Source organism: Myxocyprinus asiaticus, chromosome 48 (genome assembly GCF_019703515.2).
Source record: "Myxocyprinus asiaticus isolate MX2 ecotype Aquarium Trade chromosome 48, UBuf_Myxa_2, whole genome shotgun sequence".
Classification (NCBI taxonomy): Eukaryota; Metazoa; Chordata; class Actinopteri; order Cypriniformes; family Catostomidae; genus Myxocyprinus; species Myxocyprinus asiaticus.
The window spans coordinates 6,655,977-6,681,671 of record NC_059391.1 but is presented as its reverse complement, the minus strand read 5'-3'; the positions used below and the strand labels follow the sequence as shown (position 1 = coordinate 6,681,671).

The window sequence follows — 25,695 nt, the reverse complement described above, 5'->3', positions numbered from 1 at the left end:
AGCGGTAGTGGTATGCAGTTGTCCCTACCGGCTACCCGAGCACAAAAAAAAGTGCTTCGGGAAGAATTAAATGCCATGCTCGATATGGGGGTAATAGAAGAATCCCACAGTGACTGGGCCAGCTCGGTGGTGCTGGTACTGATGAGTGATGGCTCCATCCAGTTCTGTATGGATTTTAGAAAAGTCAGCGCAACGCGTATCCAATACCTCAAATTGATGAATTGCTCGATCGGTTGGGCACAGCTCATTTTTATTCGACACTGGATTTAACAAAGGGATATTGGCAGATCCCCTTATCACCAATGTCCCGCGAGAAAACGGCCTTCTCCACACCGTTTGGCTTACACAGATTTGTGACCCTTCTGTTCGGTTTGTTTGGGGCCCCGGCTATGTTTCAGCGCCTTATGGATCGAGCTCTCAGACCGCACTCTGCGTATGCTGCTGCCTATCTGGATGACATCATTATATACAGTAATGATTGGCAGTGGCATATGCAGCATCTGCAGGCTTTTCTGAGGTCGCTGCGACGGGCGAGACTCACGGCAAACCCCAAGAAGTGCGCAACTGGACTGAAGGTACGGTATCTGGGGTTCCACCTGAGTCACGGGCAGGTGTACCCCCAAATTAATAAAACCATGGCGATTGCGACCTGTCCGAGACCCAAGACCAAAAAGGATGTGAGACAGTTCTGGGGCTGGCTGGCTGGCTATTATATAAAGTTTGTACCTAATTATTTGGATGTCACCAGCCCATTGACTGATCTCACTAAAAAGGGAGCCCCAGACCCGATCCAGTGGTTGGAGCGTGCTAACAGGCTTTTATGCAGGTGAAAGCTGTGCTTTGTTGTGGGCCATTGTTACATGCTCCGTATTTTGCACTCTCTTTTGTTTGTGTCGGACAGGGGGTTGTGAGCCGTGTTGTCCCAAGTGGTCGAGGGGGAGGAGCGCCCGGTGCTGTAAATCAGCCGGAAACTTTAGGCGAGAGAGGTGAGGTACAGCACCGTGGAGAAGGAATGTCTGGCATCAAGTGGGTGGTCCTCACCCTTCGGTATTACCTCCTGGGACGGGCTTTCACCCTCTGTTTGGACCATGCACCACTCCAATGGCTCCATCACATGAAAGATACTAACGTGCGTATCACCCGTTGATATCTGGCCCTCCAGCTGTTTAAGTTTGAGGTGGTCCACAGACGGCTGTTAGAGACTTCCTCTCCAGAAATGAGGGGGGCGTACTGGGCAGGCCAAATGGCTCCCTGGCCTGAGTCGGGCGGTGGGGTTATGTGGTAGTGGGGGTGTGGTTGAGCGCCGATTTGTGAATGGAGAGCAAGATCGGGAGATGGGAATGGTAAGGATCATCACCTGTCATTGATTGTCTCTAACAGCTGTTTGTCATTGCAGTGAGAGTGGAGACAGTTTAAAGAGCGAGCCAGACGACAGTGAAGGGAGAGTGAATGCTGCATGGAGTAGAGTGTTCACGTGTGCAATTATTATGTTGTGCTGAAAAGCATTATTTGAGTTTGTGTGACCCTGAAAAGTATGGAAAAATAAAGCCCCTTTGAGTCTCCCGCTTCCTCCTTTCTATGAAAACTAAGAACTTTGTTACAAATTAACATTAACCAAGATTAATAAATGCTGTAAAAAAAAAATATAAATTCTGTAAAAAAAACTATTGTTCATTGCTAGTTTGTGTTAGTTTATAATGCATTAACTAATAAAACTTAAAGATTAGATTAGATTAGATTCAACTTTATTGTCATTGTGCAGAGCACAGGTACAGAGCCAATGAAATGCAGTTAGCTAACCAGAAGTGCAAATAGCAGTAAGTATATATATATATATATATATATATATATATATATATACACACACACACACACACACACACACTCACACACACACACACACGAGTATATACAATCAAAGACTTTTATGGAGTGCAAAGTTATGAGGTAGAGAAGCAGAGACCAGCTCAATGCAAATGTCTATGAATACAGTACAAGGTGCAAAAGAAGTATAAACACTGAAGGTGCATTGTACAGAATGAAGTATAAATACGTAAATATATATATATATATATATATATATATATATATATATATATATATATATATATATATATATATATGGCTGGTGACCATAACAGTGCAAGTGGTATCAAGAGGTAACAATTATGTGCAAAGAAATGTGCAAGGGAAAAAAATGTAGTCTGAGTGGGATGTAGTGTTCAGCACCTGAGTTTAGAGTTCAGTGGGCTGACAGCTGAGGGAAAGAAACTGTTCCTGAGTCTGCTGGTGCGATAGCGAAGACTCCTATAGCATCTCCCAGATGGGAGCGGAGTAAAGAGACCATGGTTGGGGTGAGAGGTGTCTTTGATAATGCTTCTCACCCTCCTTAGGCAGCATTTGTGATGAATGTCTTTGATGGAGGGTAGCTGAACACCAATGACGTATTGGGCAGTTTTCACCACCCGCTGGAGGGCCTTCTGGTCTGAGACAGTGCAGTTGCCATACCACACTGCGATGCAGTTTGTTAGTATACTTTCAATAGTGCAGCAATTTTGCAAACTTGATTATGGAGTTGGAGACATGCTCAGGTATGCAGTCGTGGGTGAAGGGGGAGTAGAGGATTGGACTCAGCACACAGCCCTGTGGTGCACCAGTGTTCAAAGTGAGGGTGGACGAGTTGTGATTGCTGATCCTAACAGACTGTGGGCTGTTAGTGAGAAAGTCCAAGGTCCAGTTGCAGAGAGAGGGGCTGATGACAAGATCAGTGAGCTTTGAGATCAGCTTGGATGGGATCACAGTATTGAAGGCAGAACTGAAATCAATGACAGTTTACGGACCGCCATGTCCGCTCATTATTAATACTCAGGGTATTAATTATCACGAATTTGTTTTGCTGTATTGTGGTCCAACCAAATTGGACTGTTGTGCAATTTCGCCATCGTGGGTGAGACAGGTAAACTGAGTTCATCCATTAAAGAGTCAAATAACACGGGACTGTTTACGAGCCGTCCACCGCATCTCTGAGTGATGAACTAACAGCTGCTTTCTCTCCCACGATCGCGAAATCGGCTTTAGGGCCGTCACTTCTCTCTCTCTCTCGTACTAACCACACACGCACACATACACACACGTGACCCCTCACAAACATTCTGCCACACATTTCTGGCTCGTAGATAGCTTAAATGCTAAAGCCCAGCTTTGTCCCCAAGATATCGTACAAGCGGATACACGCAGTAACTGGTAGATGCCATTGACTGGTTTCTCTCCGCCCCCATTCGCGGTCATATTCCCTCTAAGAATAAGTCTTGCGTGACATACTCTCCATGAGAGTCACGTCCGCCATTTTGTGCGCGTCCCTCCTTACACACACACACACACACTGTCACACACACGTGTTACAGGATTATTTTTATTTCCATATCTAATCATATCAATGTTTAGTTTGTAGTTGTAAGTCGGAAGTTTATAATTGTTGATTTAAAGGATTAAAAAAGCTAACATTGATTCTCATCAATGTTCTATTGATTTTAATAATTAATAATTATCTTTGATAATTATTAATTATTGCTAATAACCAAACTTGCTCCTAAACATAGCACACTACATTTACTGGAGCCCCATATGAGGTTTTAATGAGTTAGATTCAATTAATGAATTTAAATATTAAATAATAACTAAAGAAATAATTATTAATTATTTCTTATAGTAACACTGATCTAAACAACCAGTAAAGCCCTACAATAGCATCCTCAGTTGACCTGTTGGGTTTGTAGGCGAACTGGTATGGGTCCAGTGTTGGGGGCAGGCATGTTTTCAGGTGGGAGAGGACCAGCCTCTCAAAACACTTAGCGATGATGGGAGTAAGAGCAACAGGGTGGAAGTTGTTTAGGGCCACTGCAGCAGCATGTTTTGGTACTGGTACAATGGTGGCTCTTTTGAAGCAGGTGGGTACAATGGCCTAGGCCAAGGAGAGGTTGAAAATGTTGGTGAAGACATCTGCCAGCTGTTCTGCGCAGGCCCTGTGCACTCAGCCAGGGATGCCATCGGGGCAAGCAGTTTTATGTGCATTCACTCTGCTCAGGGTGGAGCACACATCACTGTGTGGAAAATGTGAGCGGCAGATCATCAGGTGGGAGCTCAGCTTTTATGGATGGTTCTGTGTTTCCACAATCAAAGCAAGCATAAAAGGTGTTCAGTTCGTCTGGGAGGGTGGCATTACTGTTTGGGGTGGGGTGCTGTTCGCTGGTTTGTAATCTGTGACGGCATGGATGCCTGTCCACATACGTCGGGGGTCATTGTTCTTAAATTTGTCCTCAATCTGCAGTTTGTAATTGTGTTTGGCTGCTTTAATTCCCCTCTTCAGATTGCCCCTGGATAAATTGTAGGCTTCCCGGATGCCAGATGTGAAAGCAGCATCAAGTGCCTTTAGCAGGAGTCGGACTTCCTTGTTCATCCAGGGTTTCTGATTGGGGTATGTTTTAATTGTTTTATGGGTGGTTACCTTGTCTACACACCTGTTGATGTGTTGCAGAACAGAATTTGTGTAGGTATTAATGTCCGTGTGTGAGTCCAGGTTGGCCTGAGAAGCAAATGCATTCCAGTCTGTGTTCTGGAACTCATGCTGTAGTGAAGAGTCTGCTCCTTGCCGCCACACTTTTACAGTCCTCACTGTGGGCTTCACACGTTTGATGATGGGGGTGTATTTGGGGAGTAGGAACAGGGATAAGTGATCAGACTGTCCAACATGGGGGAGAGGGATGGCTTTGTAGGCATCAGAGATGTTTGTATAAACATGAACAAGAGTGTTGTCTCCTCTTGTAGGGCAAGAAATGTTTTGATAAAATTTGGGGAGTGCTGTCCTCAAATTGGCATGATTGAAATCTCCAGCAATGATAAAAGCTCTGTCCGGATGCGTTGTTTGTAGTTTACTAACAACAAAAGAGAGTTCCTTCACGGCTAGTTTAGCATTAGCATCCGGGGGTACAAATACTGCAATGATTATGGTAGATGTAAATTCACGGGGCAGGTAAAAGGGTCTGCACTTGATAAAGAGGTACTCAATATCAGCAAAACAGTGGGATTTGGTAATAACAGCATCGGTGCACCAAGTTCTGTTTACATAGATGCAAACACCCCCACCTTTGCTTTTACCGGAGTCCACAGCCGTTCTGTCAGCTCTATAGATATTGCGTCCCTCTAGCTCAATCACGCTGGTTGGAATGGTGCTAATGAGCCAAGTTTCCATGAAAACCATAACGTTGCAGTCCAGAAACATTCGCTGAGTAATCCGAAGCCGTAGTTCATCGATCTTATTTGCCAGAGACCATACATTAGCGAGGAAGATGCTCGGTAGCGCTGGGCGATGTGGGTTGAGCTTTAACTTAGCCCGCAGGCCGCCCTGCTTACCCCGTCTTTGTTTACGCTTGCGCCGCAGGCGACGGGCACTTCCTGTCGGACTGGCTGACTCACTCGAGTCCGGGGACCAGAGTAACTCTGGAGGTAGCAGATGGAAGTTTAATTTTGTATCCACTGTGGTGTTTGTGCAGCGAAGTTTGATGTTCAATAGTGTGTAACGGCTATATGAAGTTAATGCAAAGTTGTGATGAAAAACTGAGCTGAAAATAACTAGGTAAATAATAACTAATTTGCAAAAACTGGAGAGACGCTGAGCCTCGCGTTGTGCACGCACCGCCATCTTACATCAATCATCAAAAATGCAAGTTAAAGTAACTTAACTTGCATATACAACTTTCAATGTTAAATATAGCCGCAAGTGGCAATTATCGGGGTCCAAGCACATGTGGAGAAGATGGCCAAATTAATAACAATCAAATTTAAGCGAAACCTGTGGATGCTGTGGAAACATTTGTTTTGGTGACAAATTTCAACTGCTTTGATCATAGTTGCACAAATAGGATTTTCTTAAGTTATAGCACCAACTATCATCAGAAATTGATGAAAGTTTGCATGTGACCTCATAATGTTCTGTTGTTCATGTGTACTAAGTTTTGTTAAGTCTGATTACTGCGCTCACAAGATACAGGCCAGTTAGTCATAATGGACCACACCCAAAGGCCTAATAGCTTACATCTAACGACTAAACAAATCAAAATTTCTTTCAAGTTCTTTTCAGGAGGGTCTGTAGATGATGTATACTAAATAGTGTAAATCATACAAACGGCCCAGAATGAGTTAAAAAAAAGTACCTTTTAAACATAATTCAAATTGGCCGTCAAGCAATGAGGTCAACCAAGGTAAAATTGGTATCCATGCACTCGGTATGTCCTTAGGAGTCCAAAGAAGTCAGTTTCATGAATTAAGACCAAAATAAAATAAAATAAAAATCTGATTTCAAAACCAGTAGGTGGCGCTGTCCCCAAAATGCTAAGGGTACCTCAAGACATGATGCTTATGACATATGCCACATTTTTGTTTCACTATCTCAAAGCGTGCAAAGAAAAAGCCTAACTTCATGTTTGGAGTCCTCTCCATCAGATTTGTTGATTCGATACATGCATACGGTTTGATATATTCAAAAATCCGCGAGTATCGTTTGACCGCCAATGTCTCCAGATTATTTTACCATAATTTGGGCATGATCTGATGAACATTTTAGATGAGTTCGAAAAAATATTTTTTTTAAAAAAGTAGCAGAATTTTCTTGCAGAAATTGAAATCCATATGACCATTAGATTCATAGGCACTAAAGGGTTTAGAGGAAACATACATTTTTATTCTAGCCCCCAAAGTTCCAGAGTTATTACCAAAAACATGAATTTGCTTATAATAGGGCCACCTTGTGGCTGATTCTCACAAAATTTGGTATAAAGCCTAATTTTGGCAACCTGTAAGTGGATGCCAAATTTCATAAATATCAGCCTTCACAACACAGGCTATAAGCTACTGAAATTTGATTGGCTGCTGATTTATTAAATCAGTATTTTAAGGATATATTGGCACTTGAACCAAAGAACATGTATATTTAATTTGAACATTGTCAATCAAACGGCTGCGAAACTATGACAGTTTTTTAGTTGTAGCACCCTGGCCCCCTATGGGTAAAATTATACTAAAATTTGCGTGCATGCACAAAATGTCCTGTTGACCTTGTGTACCTGGGTTTCATCACATTTGGACTTTGCATTGTGAAGATATTAACCAATGAATCAAATTGCGCTTACATATTCAACACAATTTGCCAAAATTCTGCAAGTAACTTTTTACTATGAGGGTCTATAGATGATGTATACCAAATTTTGTGCAATCGGACAAACAGTCTAGGAAGTAGATTTCAGAATATTCAAAATGGTGAAAAAAAAATTATAGACGAAAATAAAATCAGAGATATACATTTTGTAGGGCTTGACTAATTTTACGTTTTATGGCCAAAAAATGAAAATTGCCTTATTATAGCTCCACATAGGGTCGGATGGGGGTCTATTTATGCGCCTGAGTAGTGGGGGGGATTTTGGATCATCCTGACAAGTTTGGTGTCTCTAGGACTTACAGTTTTTGCTGCCTACAAATGTTTAGGGCAGAAAAGGGAAGAATAAGGGAGGAACCCTCGGTGCCTGGACCCCTAAAAATCCATTAGTATTGGTTGAAATTACCATTAACTAAGAATTATAAATGCTATAACAAATTATTATTCAATGCTAGTTTGTGTTAGTTTATAATGCATTAACTAAAACAACTTCATGTAACTAACTTGCGTAGACAACTTTTAATGTTAAAAATCCAATAGTAGGCCTATACGTTGAAATTATTATTAACCAAGATTAATAATGCTGTCAAAAATTAATGTTAATTGCGAGTTTGTTTTAGCGCACAATATGCGTGACACAAATTTCGTCATCAGCATAATCCGCGTGAACTGTCTGTGCGCATCATCAGCGCATGTGCCTGCCATTGACTGTACTAAAAATGTAGCGTGAAGCAGTCTTAGTGCGCATGCGTCAAACGCGTTCGTATTCGCTCACGGTCAAAAGAGTATACTTTGAAAGGCAATGCGATCCAATCCGGAATGCACAAAATCGCAGTATACCCGGGCCTTAATGCGTTTATTAATATAACTTAACTTGCGTATACAACTTTTAATGTTAAAAATCAATAAGAATATGTTGATATTAACATTAACCAAGATTAATAAATGGTGTAAAAAATTTATTGTTTATTGTTAGTTTGTGTTAGTTTATAATGCATTAACAATATAACTAAACGTAATTTATGTTTACAACTTTTAATGTTAATGTACATTAAGAAATTAACATTTACCAAGATTAAAAAATGCTGTAAATGTGGTGTTTATTGTTAGTTAGTTCATGTAAACTAATGTAGTTAAGTAATGTTAACAAATACCATCTTATTGTAAAGTGTTACCAATATGTTTTTCTTGTTTTGCACATTGTGACGAGGAGGAGGGTGGGATCGGGCTAATCAGCTGGGAGGGGGATAAAAACGAGCCAGAGGCGCCACTTCGAGAGAGAGAGAGAAGCATGCGGCCGCGTTGCATGTGTGTCTGCATTTGTTTATGTTTGTTTTATGTTGAGTTTTACCATTAAACTTTAAATTGACTGTTTAGCCGGTTCCCGCCTCCTCCTTGCCCATCCCTTACCCCGATACACACATACTGTACGTACTCTTGTTCTCTAAGTTGACAAGCATCACTTTTACTATTGCTATATTACAATTACTCATACTTGGTTTTAAAAATATTTTAAACCTCCATCTTTTAAACATTGGCATGCAACTTGCCATAGCACAGTTTGTGCTATGGATATTCCCCTGACGGTCATTCCCCACTTGCCTCTGACATGTTTCACGGCTTTGACGTAAAATAAAGGCTTTTTGAAAGATAGGGATGAGCCCTTTGTCACACCCAACTTCCCGTTTCAATAGGAAATACATTCACATATGAAATAAATATGTGCTTGTCAAGCCAGTTCACTAAGACTTCAATCCTCAGGGGCCTGGGTAGCTCACGAGTACTGACACTGACTACCACCCCTGGAGTCGCGAGTTCGAATCCAGGGTGTGCTGAGTGAATCCAGCCAGGTCTCCTAAGCAACCAAATTGGCCGGGTTGCTAGGGAGGGTAGAGTCACATGGGGTAACCTCCTCGTGGTTGCGATTAGTGGTTCTCGCTCTCAGTGGGGCATGTGGTAAGTTGTGTGTGGATCGCGGAGAGTAGCATGAGCCTCCACATGCTGGGAGTCTCTGTGGTGTCATGCACAATGAGCCATGTGATAAGATACGCAGACTGACCGTCTCAGAAGCGGAGGCAACTGAGACTTGTCCTCCGCCACCTGGATTGAGGTGAGTAACCGCGCCACCACGAGGACCTAGTAAGTAGTGGGAATTGGGCATTCCAAATTGGGAGAAAAGGGGATACAATTTAAAAATAAAAAAATAAAAACACAATCCTCTTCTGAATCTTACCTTCCGAATTCAGAGTAATGAGCGTTACGTTGTTGGCATTCTGAGATGACAGTTGGCCGCTGTTGGATACCGAATCGCTCATTTCAGAACCGCTTTCCTGGTCCTCCTGAATCTCTTCCTGGACTGGAACCTTTAGCACAATGGTTTTCTGTTTCCCCCGTCCAACAGTACTGCAGCAAAGAACAAAGTGCTGTTAGACCAAGGATTTGCCACAAGACTGTGCATAATGAGCAGAATTTACAGTATTTGCCATTTTCAGACACAATTTCCCCAATTTAAACAAAAGAATATTCGTCTGTTGAATAAATGAAATCCTACCAAAAATTTGTTTGATTTGTGCATAAAACAGAACAGAGAATTTCTTTAATTTCTCTCACTTGCTCAGTAAGTTCTCTAAAGAGTCAGGGGTGCGTGGAATCGTCTCTTCTCGTTGTGTCTTCTGCTTCTCTCCACTCACTACGACGTTTGTCTGGGAAACAACACTGAAAGCGAAGAATAAATATTACTACCTATACTAAAATTCTATCTTTATTTAAGTTAGTAAAACGTTTACCTGATAAATAATTAGGAGTGCACTGATCGATAGGCCACCGATCGAAATCGGCCGATATTTGTCTTAAATCCGTGATCGGCGATCGGCCGATTGTGCCTAGATTTAGGGTCGATCTTTTTTGCAGCACGCAGGGAATCACACATACACTGCTACTCTAACGAATGAGCGCTTGCTCAGCCCTTGATGCATGACAGAATGGCCTCTGGAGGGTGATTTGGTGGCAATTCTAAGCATTCATGAATTTAAACTTTCAGACATGACGTAATTCAGATGAATATGCCGGTTTGTTTTTAAAAATGTGTAAGAATTACATGTGTAAGAATATTAAGCTGCCCATTTTCTAGAGTCGTTACAGTAGTCATTCTGACTCGTTGCACAGTGAGCGGGAAGAGGATAAAGAGGCTGCTAATGGGTATATAAATGAATTAAACAACAAATAAACATGCAAATACATGATACATGATGTGAGTCGTGACAATCAGACTTTGTGTTGAGCTATAGAGACTGAGCAATCATGATCGCTTTCAGCTTCACTCCCTTCAACATGAGCGCTGTCTGTGTCAATCAAACATGCGCGCTCACCAGGTGCTCTCAGTATCTCATCAGTCACTCATCGCACCCTATTCTGTGAGGATCCCAATTTAAATCAGATTAATATTAGTCACAATACCACTAATAACAGATGTAACTGTTTAACCCTCAATAATGACACCGCATCTTCACGCATTTGTGTTACAACAAGACGCCAAAGACAGTAAATAAATCATAGATATTAATAATTTCTTACTGGAGCAGTTTTAAAGCTTGCAATGGATATATTTGTCTTATTTTTGAATGTATCTCTGCTGTGTGTGATGGTCTCACGGTTTTTACTGGTTGCCAGTATGTCACAATGACCTTTTGATATTGACAACAGAACTATTAATAACTGTTTTCAATACAAATAAATGTTAGCTATTCACAATTAATGTAATTTTAATGTAATTTTGGTAACATTAGTTAATGCATTAGGTATCATGAACAAACAATGAACAATATATTTTTACAGCATTTATTAATCAATGTTAGTTAATAAAAATACAATTGTTCATTGTTAGTTCAGAGTGCATTAATGTTACTAATACAACTTTTGATTTTAATAATGTATTAGTATATGTTGTAACTAACCTTAAGTTCATTAGTTCATGTTAACTACAGTAATGTTGTTAAATAATATTAACAAATTGAACCTTTTTGTAAAGTGTTACTGTAATTTTACTGTGTGGTGCATAAACATAACTGCAGAATATAACTTTCAAAAGTGTGGCAAAGGGCACAAACAAAGGGCACAGTATCGGCCCTCCAAAAAATTGGAGATCGTATCAGCCTCAAATTTCCTGACTGGTGCACCACTAGTGCTTAATATGCAGTTGTTGCCTCTAATTTCACATAGCTACAGATATTTTTTCATTTAAGGACAGTTCGGCCTGTAAAAGAGCAAATAAACATCTTTTTGATGAACTCTTTCATTCTTTCTTGTCTGTTGCTTAAACAAAGAAATAAATCGGCAGTCGGTATCGGAATCGGCCCATTTGCTTGTAAAAAATCAGCAATCGGAATCAGCCATGAAAAATCATGATCGGTGCATCCCTATAAATAATAAAATATACTGTTTAAATCATACCGGCATCATCTTTTGTCCACTCACCAGCGTACTTTGTCGCAAGTCTGAGTGGCTCCAAATGGGGATCCAGCCACCATGGGCACCTGGATCGTTGCAGGGTTCTTCCCCATCACTACGTCCAGTTTCTCCACTAACCCTCGACAAGTGGCCTCTAGAACCTGCAGCTTAGCCTCCATACTGTCAAGCCGCTGGCAGATAGCCTGACTGATGGATACCAGCAGCGACTGTGAGAAGAAATAAAGAAAAACTCTGACTTTCACATGTTTCCATGCTAGAATATGCCATTTATATTCTGTGCAGCATGACCTGATCATCTCTAATAATGTTCATTTGCTACCTTAACTGATGTCTCTTGATTAATGTCCATCCTTGATCGTTTCCTCATAGGTTGGTCAGCTTCTTCATTATTCTCCAGGACATCTAATGTAAAGGGATGGCATGGCCAAAAATGAAACTCCTTTCACAATTTACTTAATGTTATGTTGTTTTAAACCCGTATGACTTTCTTTCTTCCATGGTAGACAAAAGGATAATGTTAGGCAGACATCTCCTTTTGTGAAGAAAGAAAATCATATGGGCAGAAATGACACACTTCACCTTTAAGATACTAAAACTTCTCTTATCAAACCAGGTGAGTGACTGCTGATTACAAAAAAAAAGTGCATGAGCATGTTTTTGACATGGGGAAGGACTCACCTGCTTGGTGACCCTCATGATTCAAATCTGCCACTGCAATCTGGACTATCTCCACCAAATCTTGCTCTGACATCATTTAAATCTGCATTTCAGGAAGACAGAATTTAACTGGCAGCAGATCAAATCAGGGTTCCCACTCTTTTCAAGGCATAATTTCCCAGGTAATTTTATGCGCCCAACAAGTGTAATATTTAAGCAAAAATACCTGCGTCAATTTAAATCTAGCTTTTATTTTGCCGTTTCTGTTTGTTTTTGACGGTAGTTTCTCACCTCCAGATAAGAATTTTGCTCCATTGCCCAGTGTGATTACTAATCCCCATTAAGCTGTGATTCAATTTAATAAATACATAGTCTGTATGTGCTGCACACTTCAGAGTGCTCTCTGTCATCTCACACACACAAAAGTGCGTGTGATGATCATGATGAGGTGTTTTCAGTGTATGAGCGGCCGGTTCTACACATTCATTTCAAAACGCTTGCAGATTATTTATTCAATTAAATCAGAGACTTTTTTAGTTTAATTAACACACTAGGACATAACACAATTTTAATTTGATTCATTGTACATTAATTGTACATTCAATCAGTCATTTTCATCCAAATATGACATATTCCATGACATTATGCATTTTATTGCTGATGCCATTTTATGACTAGATTCTGTGTTTTCCACATACTACGTGTGGTAACCGCGGTATAAGCTGACTCCGATCATTGAATTATTGAAAATTAATTCACATTAGTACCTCGGTATTAAGGCCGAATCATGACGCTACCAACCCAGTGTGAATTCTATTTATTTTTAAATCAGTGGTCCGACTGTCATCATTGTATAAAGTTTATAACTCACAGGGATGCAAACTCATGAGGGTCAAAAAAGCTGAGACAATCACTGATCCACAAACATGTTTTCCAGGGTTATTATATTAAAGAATAAGCTAAAAGCACCAACTTAAGCTATTTTAATGATTCATGTATAGAAAATTATCTGCAAAAATAAAGGGTACTTTGTTGTGGCTTGCTTCTGTTTCACAAATTTATTTAGTTTAATTAATTGATTAGTTCAGTGACCCCTTCTGGAGAACTTATGTGCTATGAGTGAGTCATTGAATCATTTTGAGATGTTCACCACCGAAATCTGCCATGAGACTTTATAGTATTTAAGCATTAAAAGAACAAAGAAGATCTATAATTTCTGTTAAGCATGACTTTTCATCCAAAATGTCATCAATAAGAGTCTAATAATATTAATGAGTATCAATTACATCTTTACCTTCTCCTTTATTAAAATTTGCATGTGAAATCTACTGACTTCAGTTGAATGTTTAAGCATTATAAGAACAAAGCACATGTACTGTATCATTTTCCTACAGCATTTAAACTGCTGAGCATGACTTTTATCAGAAAAGACAACAATAATAGCCTAATAATAATAATAATTTAGAGTTTCAATAATGTCCTTTGGTCATTGTAAAGCGCATCTCACTGCTGCTTCTCACTGTGCACGCGCCAAGCACATGATTGGCTGTAGCTGTAACCAATCAAGCGATCTGCCTCAGTTGGACCGCGATTGCCAAGCACACGATTGGATGCTGCTGTAATCAATCACGAGGGTGTAAGTGCCCTTAACCGTTGACATTGCTTCACAATGCGCAGCAGACAGCAGTGACAAAACAATACAAATTTGTGTAAGTCCCGATCCTTACCATGTTTTCATACATGTAACGAAAACCGTCAAACTGTTTTATTATACTACAATATTTTTCAGGACAAATAATTATTTTCCAGAACATTTGGATATTTTTCCACGACTGGAAAACTGCATTGCAAAATTCCAGGTTTTCCAGGATGCATGGGAATTACTCGGTTACGTATGTAACTTCGGTTCCCTGAGACGAAGGGAACGAGATATTGCGTTTGTTAACGCATATGGGCAGTGTTCTTCCACACGACCTAGTTGAAACCTCTCTACAATAACGCCAATATTCTAATATTGCTATGGTGCTTGAGCCCCGCCTTTTTAGGCGCGAAGCTGTCCGCTATAAAAGCAGGCACACAAACACCATTCCTCAGAATTTACTGACTGAGGGACAAGGAGCGCATCGCTCGCACCTCAAAAGAACTCTGAGTCTTGTAGTGCGGCCAGCATTTGCAATGTCTCGTTCCCTTCATCTCAGGGAACCGAGGTTACGTATGTAACCGAGATGTTCCCTTACAACTCAGTACACTTGACATTGCATTTGCTAACGCATATGGGGAACAGAATCCCATCACGCCGCACTGCATGACATAACCTTCCAGAGAGGAACGTGACGCCGCAGTCCTGCGGGACAGCAACTGATATGAGTATGCCGCAAGTGAGTGACCCTCATATTGGGCCAGGAGGGGAGCACTCAGAATGAATATATGAACTATAGTCATATAGTATGATTTAACCGCTTCACGAACCCAGTCAGGAAAGGAGTTTATTTAAAATGAAAGTGCTTGTGACTTTATGGAAAATTACAACGGCCTGAATGCAGGCAGTTGTGTAAAATGATGGGGAGCCCATACTTAAAGGGAGGGGCATAAGTATATGTTTGGCAAATTAAATAGCAAGCGCTCTAAACAGAGAGGACTTGTGAAGAGAATGAAGTTACTTCTAGGTTGTAAAACCTTGCGTATGTGTTTTGAGAAGACCATCCTGCTGCAAAACATATGTCTTGTAAAGACACACCATTCGTCCATGCCCATGAGGAGGCCATGCCTCTAGTTGAGTGTGCTTTAGCACCAACTGGGCAAATCTTACCTTGTGACTCATAAGCCAGGGTAATCGCATCAACGATCCAGTGAGAAAGTTTTTGCTTGGAGACGGACATTCCTTTTGTGCATCCTCCATAGCACACAAAGAGCTGATCATACATTCTTAACTGGTGGGTGTACTCAATGTATGTGTGTAGCGCCCGCACAGTGCATACAAATGCAAGGATTGTTCCTCATCCGAATTAAATGGAGGAGGGAAGAAGGCTTGAAGGTGAACCACCTGTGCTCTGAAGGGCGTGGGTAGAACCTTAGGCACATAGCCTTTTCTGGGTTTGACAGTGGCTTTTGAAAGACCAGGGCCAAACTCCAGACATGAATTGTCAATTGATAGTGCACGTAACTCACCGACCCGTTTTACTGAGGCAAGAGCCAGCAGTAGTGCAAATCAACAGAGTCCAAAGGCTCAAAGGGGGGCTCTGCAAGCGCTTTTAGGACCAAAGTTGGGTCCCAAGTCGGGACTGTAGCCAGCTGAGCTGGATTAAATTGTCTTGCTCCTCTAAGGAACTTTATGATTAAATCATGTTTGCCTATGGTGGCGCAGGCTTCAGGTGCGTGATACGCAGATATAGTCGCCACATAAACTTTGAGCATTGACGGATTGAGTCCTGCGTCTAATCGCTCTTGAAGATATATAAGAATTTCATGTATGGGGCAGTTTACTGGGTCTTTGCCATGTAAAAGACACCAATCAGTGAACACATTCAATTTTAACACGTAGAGGCGTCTCGTGGATGGCGCTCTGGCTTGTAAAATGGTGTTCATGACAGAACGCATCAGTTCTAGTGCTTTTGCATGCTCCGTTCAGGGGCCACACATGCAGGTTCCACAGCTTGGGCTGGGGATGCCAGTTTGTGCTTTGCACATGAGAGAGGAGATTCCCTCCTCAGCGGTATTTCCCATGGCGAGCTGTATAACATCTCTATAATTTCTGGAAACCATGGCTGATTGGGCCATTTTGGCGCAACCAATAGAATAGTTTCCTTGTCCTCTTGGACTTTGCATATGACAGAGTAAATAAGGCACACCAGGGGAAACGCATATTTGCGTTTCGATGGCTACTTGTGGGCCATTGCGTCCGCTCCCAGCGGGGCTTGGGACTTCGAGAACCAGATGGGACAGTGGGCGTTCTCCACTGAGGCAAATACTAGATCAATTTCTGCTTTGATGAATATATCCCAAATCCTCAGAACAGTGATGGAAGCGTCTGTAGTCACCACTTTTTCCACCTGAAAATCTGCCCCAATATGATACCTCGCTGGTAAAAGGCAGGAGCTACCCAATGTGATAGAGCTGCTACACAGCGGCGAGATATAGTGATGTGCATGCGCACATGGCACTAAGCATGTCGTGGCACATATTGCTTGAGCCAGTATTGAAGAGGTCTCATGTGTAAAGACCTAATGGAATGGATGCTGCTGCCATAAACCCCAAAGCTTTTTGAAACAGCTTCAGTAGAAGTGTTCTCCCCAGTTTGAACTGAGACAGACACAGTAGAATGGCCTGAACGTGCTGGCTTGTGAGGTGCACGTGCCCACTCACAGAGTCGAAGCGGGCTCCCAAAAAGAAGATTTGTTGGCTGGGGGAAAGCATGCTCTTCGCCCAGTTGATATTGAGGCCCAAGCTGTTTAGATGCTGAAGCAGTAAGTCTCTGTGCTGGCATAACAGAGCCTCTGATTGGGCCAGTAACAGCCAATCGTCGAGGTAGTTCAAAATGCGCATCCCGCTCAGTTTCAGAGGGGCTACAACTGCATCGATGCACTTTGTGAACGTGCGAGGAGCCAGGGACAGTCCGAAGGGCATGACTTTGAATTGATATGCCGTTCCCTTGAACGCAAATCTCAAAAACATCTTGTGATGTTGTACAATTTGGACATGAAAGTACGCATCTTTCAGATCTATCGACGCAAACCAATCGTGTGGATGGACAAGTGATAAGATCCATTTCTGAGTAATAATTTTGAATGGGCACCTTTGCAAGTGCGCAATTCAAATGTCTCAGATCTAGGATTGGCTGAAGCCCGCCGTATTTCTTTGGGACAACAAAATAACCTTTTAAAAAAGGTTTGACCATTTGGAACAACCTCTATCATGCTTTTCGTGATTTTCGAGATTGTGTATTTCGGCTCGTAACACTGGTGCGTCTTCGGACGAAACCATGGAAAACAGAATGCCGTTGAAACGGGGTGGCCGATGTGCAAATTGGATTGTATACCCATGTTCGATCATTTTTAGCACCCAATCTGAAATACCCGTAAGGACTCACCACGCATCCGCATAACGGGACAGAGGGCGATTTGGTTTGTTCACTGTATGATATAATGTGCCGCTCCCCAGTGGGATACGGTTGTGCACAATGTGTGGGCTTTGAAGAGGAAAAGAGCACTTTATTGAGAATGTGTGAGTGTCTTGTGCATGTGCAAGAGCGCTGTATTCTTTTTTGCATTTTTTATTGCATTCATATGAATGTGAGACACAGAAACAACATTTTGAACAATACTGTGAACAGCATCATTCCTTTCCTGACAAACAACAGTGGGGAGATGGGGAACAGTGTTGTGTGTCTCCAATCGAGCCTTCTTCGGAGCAGACCCGGAGGTAACAGCGAACTCTGCATTCCGCTTCAAAGGGCTGTGCCCGTCGGGAGCACTTTTGCTGCACCGGGGGGGGGAGGGGTTCCGCCAGCACTTCTGTTTGGCCCATGGCCTCACCGGTGGCTCGGGGGCAGCAGGTGGTGGCGCTGAGGCAGAGGGCATGGGGCTTTTGGCTGGGCGCAGGCTCGAAACAGAGCGGGAGTGAACTGGCTGTGGTACATTACTTTGTTTCGGCATAAAGTGTCTCATAGTCTGCAAGTGCTGCTGAGTCGCGACGTAACACTCGGCAAAATTATCCACAGAAGAGGCCAGCTGGAGACACTGGAGCATCCAGCAGAGTGGCCTTTTCCTTGTCATGCATTTCCGTGAGGGTCAGCCAGATGTGACGATCCAGAACTACCAGGTTGCCCATTGACTTGTCAATGGCCTGTGCAGTGACTTTCATGGCACGCAGCGCTAAGTCCGTAGCGGTGCGGAGCTCTCTGAGTGTCTTTGGTCATAGCCTTGCTCATCCATTTGCTTGAGGAGCTTGGCTTGAAAGACCTGGAGCACCACCATCACGTGGAGTGATGAACCAGCTTGGCCCGCTGCTGAGCATGCTCTTCAAGCTAGTGCAGACATCAGTCGACAGAGCTAGGAAGGATGAATGGGGCATGATTTCCATGCCCTGCTACTCGCTGGGCAGAGGTTTGCCACTACCGCCTCCTCCACAGGGGGTAGTTGGGCATAACCGTTTTCTTCACCGTGATCAACATGAGAGGATGTAATTGCTGTGCGGGCGAGCTGAATAGGATGCACGCCAGTATTTTGACAGTGCGTTATGAACTTCAGGGAAGAACTTGGCAGATCTACGAGACGCGGCCGCTTGACAGTGTCCGGACTGCAGGAACCATTCATCAAGGCAAGATTGTGTAGGTTCCTCTGGAGGAGACTCCTCGATATCGAGCTCTTCGCTGCCCTTGAAAGGTCTTGAAGCATCTCCTTGTCAGTGGCACGTACATGCTCCTCGCCCTCGCTGGGGGAAGGGGCGGTAGCATCACCCACTGACCACTCGCCTGATGCAGCGAGAGACATGACATCGTCATCATCCCCAGCGTCAGAACCGCTGAACAACCCGAGGCCGCATAGATGTGATATGTGGAGATTGAGGGGCTCGCGGGGCGTGTGCCGGCATGAGGTCATCCTCAAATGCATCCTGCTCGACCTCGTGGCCCTGCCGTGCCTCCTCGTGTGATCCCTCAGGTTTCACAGAAGAGGCGGGTGGGAGGGCACGAGAGGCTGAATCGTCCTTCAGAACGAGGGTGATTCGCAAGCGAAGCATCTTGAGACTCATGCCCTCGCAGTGAGGGCAGTCTGTCTCCGTGAGAGCTGACTCTGCGTGGGCGCGGCCCAGAAAGGGAATGCAGCTCTCATGCTGATCTGACAGCGGGATTGTATGGCGCCTTGGGCGAAACCCGCTTCAACACGCCCCCAAAGTTGTTGACCTGGGGGGTGGGGGGGGTCTGTGTGGGTGCCTCGTGCCGCCCTGGGCAACTGCCCATGTTGCCCATGCCTAAATCTGCCACTGTATATATATATATATATATATATATATATATATATATATATATATATATACACACACACACTACTGGTCAAAAGTTTTAAAACACTTACTCATTCTTTATTATAATTTCTTTTCACATTTTTGAATAATAGTAAAGTCATCAAAACTATGGAATAACATAAATGGAACTATGGGAATTATGTTGTGACTAAACAAAATCCAAAATAAATCAAAACTGTGTTATATTTTAGCATCTTCAAAGTAGTCACCCTTTGCCTAGAATGTGCAGACATGTACTCTTGACATTTTCTCAACCAACTTCTTGAGGTATCACCCTGGGATGCTTGAAGGAGTTCCCATCTATGTTGGGCACTTATTGGCTGCTTTTCTTTATTATTTGGTCCAAGTCATCAGTTTCAAATACTTTTGTTTTATTAAATTTTAGTTTTATAATTAAATAAATTAATATGGTGGCACAATTATATTTTTGTCTACAAAGCTAATTTCAAACATTTAAGCATATGCCTTCAGATCAAAAGATTTTTAAGATCATGAGAAACATTTCAGTCAAGTGTTTCAAAAGTTTTGACCGGTAGTGTATATACACACACACAACATAACAATATACAATGCTTATAAGGATACAAAACTCCTGCCGAAGCGCTGCGGGGAATCAGGATGCTGAAGCGGCCCGTTCACCAGCGAAGCAACAAACGGCGTGATGTTCACTGGTGCACTGCAGGGGAGAGGAGAGTCTTCTCGTTGCTGTGAAAATCCCACCCGCTGACTCGTGTAGTCGACGGCGAAGCAGAAGACTTCTAGACGAGAGATGAATCGCTGTCTTGAAGGAAGAAAATTCTGAGAAATGGTGTTTGCGCACCTGCTTTTATAGCGGAAAGCTTCACGCCTAAAAAGGCGGGGCTCAAACACCATAGCCAATATTAGAATATTGCTGTTATTGTAGAGAGGTTTCATCTAGGTCGTATGGTAGGACACTCCCTATATGCGTTAGCAAATGCAATGTCAAGTGTACTGAGTCGTAAGGGAACCCTGTAAAATGCTTGTTTATAGTTTGATGACCAACACTTTTATTTAACTCTATTGGGGCAGGTTGTCACAAATTGTTCATCCATCCATCCATCTGTCTGTCTGTCTCTCTATCTATCTGACTGTCTGTCTATCTGTCCATCTATCCGTCTATCCATCCATCCATCTATCTGTCCGTCCGCCTATCCATCCATCTATCTATACATTAGGACCCCACTGTATATGGTGCTGAAGGCCAGTAATAATCACTTACATGTTTAGCCCCTTTGTTAAATATTTAATTTCACATATGAATTGCAATGGTGTTGAAGAGAGGCTAGATAGGGGGAAACTATATTCACCAATGGTTCCTATGTTTGCGGTAAGGATGTGCGTTTGATTTCTAGTTGTTCACAGGCAGGGTCAGAAATTACCAGGGCTTGAGGCAAACATGCCACCAGCACCTTAGCCTCCATAATTTTATATATATATATATATATATATATATATACGTAATTTACGTATATAACTTATGTTAAAAATGTATTAGCATATGATCAAATTAACATAAATCAAGATTAATAAATGCTGTAAAAAAAAAAATTGCTTATTGCTAATTTGTGTTATTATTGAATAAGCTCATACAACTTACAACTATACAACTAACTTAACTTGCGTATACACCTTTTAATGTTAAAAATCTATTAGTATATGTTGAAATTATCATTAACCAAGATTAATAAATGCTGTAAAAAAATATTGTTCAATGCTAGTTTGTTAGTTTATAATGCATTAGCTAATTCAACTTAAAGTAACTTAACTTGCGTATACACCTTTTAATGTTAAAAACTGATTAATATGTATTGAAATTAATATTAACCAAGATTAATAAATGCTGTAAAAAAATCATTTTTCTTTGCTAGTTTGTATTATTAAATAATGCATTAACTAATACAACTCAATGTAAATTATGTAATCCATATACAACTTTTAATGTTAAAAATGTGTTAATATATGTTGAAATTAACATTACCCAAGATTTACAGACCTTTTTCACAGTCCGAGTTTTGGAACACGGAAATGAACGATTGCAGGGTAAACTTTGACAGCGGTGAATGGGAGACAACAGCAAATATTATTTTCACTTACCCATTTTCTCCAAGAGCAAAAGAAAAAATCCACTATTACATTTGAATGACATTCCAGAAAAAAAAAAAAATTAGAGAGCGGTGGATTAAGACAGTCAGATGGGAGAAGATGCCATATTTACTGTCACTCTCTCAGCAGCTGTAATAGAAAACCCCTCACAGTTGTGGTAATTTATTTTTTTAAACTAATTCCAGGGTAATATAACACAAAGAATAATGTTATAAACTTACACACAATATTTAAAAAGATTATCATATAAAAGTTTGCTAGTTGGAAACGCATCATCACAGTCTGTGAAAAAGGTCTATAAATGCTGTAAGAAATATTCTTCATTGCTAGTTTGTGTTAGTTTAGAATGCATTAGCTAATTCAACAACTTAACGTAACTTGTGTAAACAACTTCTAATGTTAAAAATGTCTTAGTATATGTTGCAATTAACATTGACCAAGATTAATAAATGCTGTAAAAAATAATTTTTCATTGTTAGGTTGTATTAGTTTATAATGCATTAACTAATAAAAATCAACATAATTTACGTATACAACTTATAAAGTTAAACATGTATATGTTGAAATTAACATTAACCAAGATTAATTAATGCTTCAAAAGTGGTGTTCATTGTTAATGTTAACTCATGTAGTTAATATATGTTATTAATTATATATATATATATATATATATATATATATATATATATATATATATATATATATAGTTAGTTAGTTAGAAGAAAAAAAAAGGCTCTCAAATAGGTGATTAACACCCCTGAATATTAAATTTAGGGGGCAAATATTAGTTCATTTCTGACCGTTCCAATACATTTCCAAGACTTTTCCAGTTGTTTGTGAACATATGACAAGGATTTTAAAATCATTCAATCATCATAAAGACTGAACCCACAACAAAATAATAATAATAATAATAATAATAATAATAATAATAATTTTTTAAAAATCTAGCCAATTCAATATTTTTGAGTTGAGCTGAGGCGAACTAGAAAACTTTAGGCCTATATTTACGATAGAAATGTCATAACTTAAGATGTTTATAATTTATACAAAAAAAAAAAAAAAAAATCCAGGCCTGGAAAGCACAATTTTAATATTCTCATTTATTTCTAAGTTTTCCATGACATGGGAAACCTGTTTTATAATTAAATAAATTGCTATTCTTTACAGCTTTTGCATTCGCAACTGACCATTACAAAAAAGTACTGTGGTGGTATCATGGTACAGTATCAGTTGTCAATACTGTGATGCTTTCATATATATCATGGAACTGGATGATCACAAGAGACTATTGCTAGTGGTACTGTAATGAGCTCAGATCCTGCTCAGTGAGTTAACCACTTAATATTTATAGGTATTAAAAAATAAAAATAAAAAAGAGAGAGAGAGAGAAAGAAAAAAAGCTTCACCCTGGTTTCAGAAATCTTAAAAGGCTTTCGTGTACATACAATGAAAACACTTAACACTATGAGTGATTTATTTGGGTCAGCTCGCACTCTGCAGCTAACATGCTTGTGTAGCCTGTTAGCTCGCGCCAGCTAACCAACAGCAGAAATGCATTCAGCGCAGCAGTGAAATGATCCTAGGCCGCATTTGTGCTCTGCATAGCATGCAAGATACATTTTAAACAAAAGTGCATTGTAAAGTGTATTTCTGTAATGCGCAGCGCGGTATTTTGTGATCGCGCGGAGAGCAGGAGGTGTCGCCTGTCAAAATGGTTTATATTACCGTGTGAATGATGAATTCTCGTGTTGTTTGTGAGGATTCCGATAATGGCGTCCTTCCTCGCGAGAGAAAAACCTGAGCATTGAACGCCGTTCGCTGCACTCACTGCGCATGCGCAAACGGGTTTCAGGACTGCAGCTTAGAGTCCTGTCAGAACAACACATCTGAGATTAAGTATTTTGTTGTAAAGTTTAGGATTTCATTGTGAACACAGGTGACTTTAACCCTAAATGAATATTGGGAGACACTTACAAAAAGTACCATGTTTTTGGACATGTGCCATGACAATGACATAGGGTTTTGGACATATACTTTTTGTAGTATAATTAATAATTAATAATAATAATTTTCTTTATTCATCACACATTATACATTTGCACATATACAGTGAAATTCTTCTTTTTCACATATCCCAGCTAGGCTGGGGTCAGAGTGCAGGGTCCATATTGTACCACCATATTGTATTATTTGAAGTAGCCTACCATGTAAAACCCCTGATACAACACATAGAGTTAATGTCCCTATATTTATCCTTATCTCATATATATATATATATATATATATATATATATATATATATATATATATATATATATATATATACACACATACAGTAGGCCTCTATGTAATCCTGCTGTTGAAAGGCCCCGAATCAGACAGCAAAATAATTAAAAGGATAGTTCACCCAAAACTGAAAATGCTCTCATCATTTACTCACCCTCATGCCATCCCAGATGTGTATGACTTTCTGTCTTCTGCAGAGAACAAATAAAGATTTTCAGTAGAATATTTCAGCTCTGCAGGTCCATATATAGCAAGTGAATGGTGACCAGAACTTTGAAGGTCCAAAAATCACATAAAGGCAGCATAAAAGTAATCCATAACACTCCAGTGGTTAAATCTGTATCTTCAAAAGCGATATGATAGGTGTGGGTGAGAAACAGATAAATATTTAAGTCCTTTTTTTTTACTATAAATCTCCACCTTTGACCAGCTTAGACCATTAGGTGGCTGAATGTGAAAGTCACTTCCATGCCAGAATGCATAAGTGAAAGTGTAGAATTACACAAAAAAAGGACTTAAATATTGAACACCTATCATATCGCTTCAGAAGACATGAATTTAACCACTGAAGTCGTATGGATTACTTTTACGCTGCCTTTGTGTCCTTTTGGAGCTTCAAAGTTCTGGTCACCATTCACTTGCATTGTATGGACCTACAGAGCTGAAATATTCTTCTAAAAATCTTCATTTGTGTTCAGCAGAAGAAAGCAAGTCATACACATCTGGAATGGCATGAGGGTGAGTAAATTATGAGCCAAATTATATTTGGGTGAATTATCCCTTAAAAGCCCTGGTCAGATGAAGAAAGAACCTATTGCCCACCCTAAAAGTCAAAATGCGCCCCCAAAGATCACATCCTAGTACCAGCCCCGATTAAGTACCCCCACAATACCATCAGAAAGGATCAAGTACCACTTTATCGAGACAAAACCACAGATGTGTACCAAAGGCTAAATATCATTTATCATTATCATTAATATTCATTATTATTGATCAATTAGTATTGGTTTGATCTGTTGACATCCCTTTAACAATACCCATTAGGCATGGATATTGATAAAGATTGCCAAATTTGATTCCAAATCACATGCTCTCGGTTCGATTCTGATTTTGAATCAGTTTGGGGTATATTTTAGTTATAATGTCCATTTTCTGCATATGAAATAAATTATTTCTCAGATAATTATACAGCTGATTTTTATTAGTTTTTCAACACTTTGGCCACATTTACACTGATTAAAAATTTACAAATTCCATGTAGGCTATACCATCAATAAATAGGTTTTGAAATATATATAGAGAGAGCCAGAGGGGCGGCTCATTCCGCCACAATATATATATGTGTGTGTGTGTGTGTGTGTGTGTGTATATATATATATATACACAGTTGAAGTCAAAAGTTTACATACACTTATGTTGAAGTCATTAAAACTCTTTTTTTTTAATCACACTTTTAAATTTTTTTTAATCAGTCGTTTAGACATCTATGTTGTGCATGACACAAGTCATTTTTCCAACAATTGTTTACAGACAGATTGTTTCACTTTTAATTGACTATATCGCAGTTCCAGTGGTTCAGAAGTTTACATACACTAAGTTAACTGTGCATTTAAGAAGCTTGGAAAATTCCAGAAAATTATGTCATGCCTTTAGGCAATTAGCCAATTAGCTTCTGATAGGAGGTATAATGAATTGGAGGTGTACCTGTGGATGTATTTTAAGGCCTACCTTCGAAATCAAAAGAAAATCAGCAAAGACCTCAGAAAAAAATTTATGTACCTCCACAAGTCTGGTTCATCCTTGGGAGCAATTTCCAAATGTCTGAAGGTACCACGTTCATCTGTACAAACAATAGTACGCAAGTATAAACACCATGGGACCACGCAGCCATAATACCGCTCAGGAAGGAGACACATTCTGTCTCCTAAAGA

The 25,695-nt window shown here is 40.5% G+C and overlaps 1 protein-coding gene across 6 annotated transcripts in view; it reads right to left on the bottom strand.

Annotated features, from left to right (window-relative positions):
* Window positions 1–23,297, bottom strand: part of LOC127437079 (protein BANP-like) — a 103,811-nt gene extending 80,514 nt beyond the window's left edge. For 4 of the 6 annotated variants that reach the window (XM_051691726.1, XM_051691729.1, XM_051691731.1 and 1 more), the window contains exons 1-6: window positions 23,204–23,297; window positions 12,353–12,434; window positions 11,994–12,076; window positions 11,681–11,880; window positions 9,818–9,922; window positions 9,441–9,610 (exon numbers count right to left, since the gene is read on the bottom strand). In XM_051691726.1, coding sequence (XP_051547686.1) covers window positions 9,441–9,610; window positions 9,818–9,922; window positions 11,681–11,880; window positions 11,994–12,076; window positions 12,353–12,428 — 634 coding nt within the window. In that variant the 5' untranslated portion in view covers window positions 12,429–12,434; window positions 23,204–23,297. Of the gene's footprint in view, window positions 1–9,440; window positions 9,611–9,817; window positions 9,923–11,680; window positions 11,881–11,993; window positions 12,077–12,352; window positions 12,435–12,622; window positions 12,944–21,466; window positions 21,605–23,203 lie in introns of those variants that run through there. The other 2 variants (XM_051691727.1, XM_051691728.1) reach the window with 2 other exon arrangements.
* Between the last annotated feature and the right edge of the window lie 2,398 nt (window positions 23,298–25,695).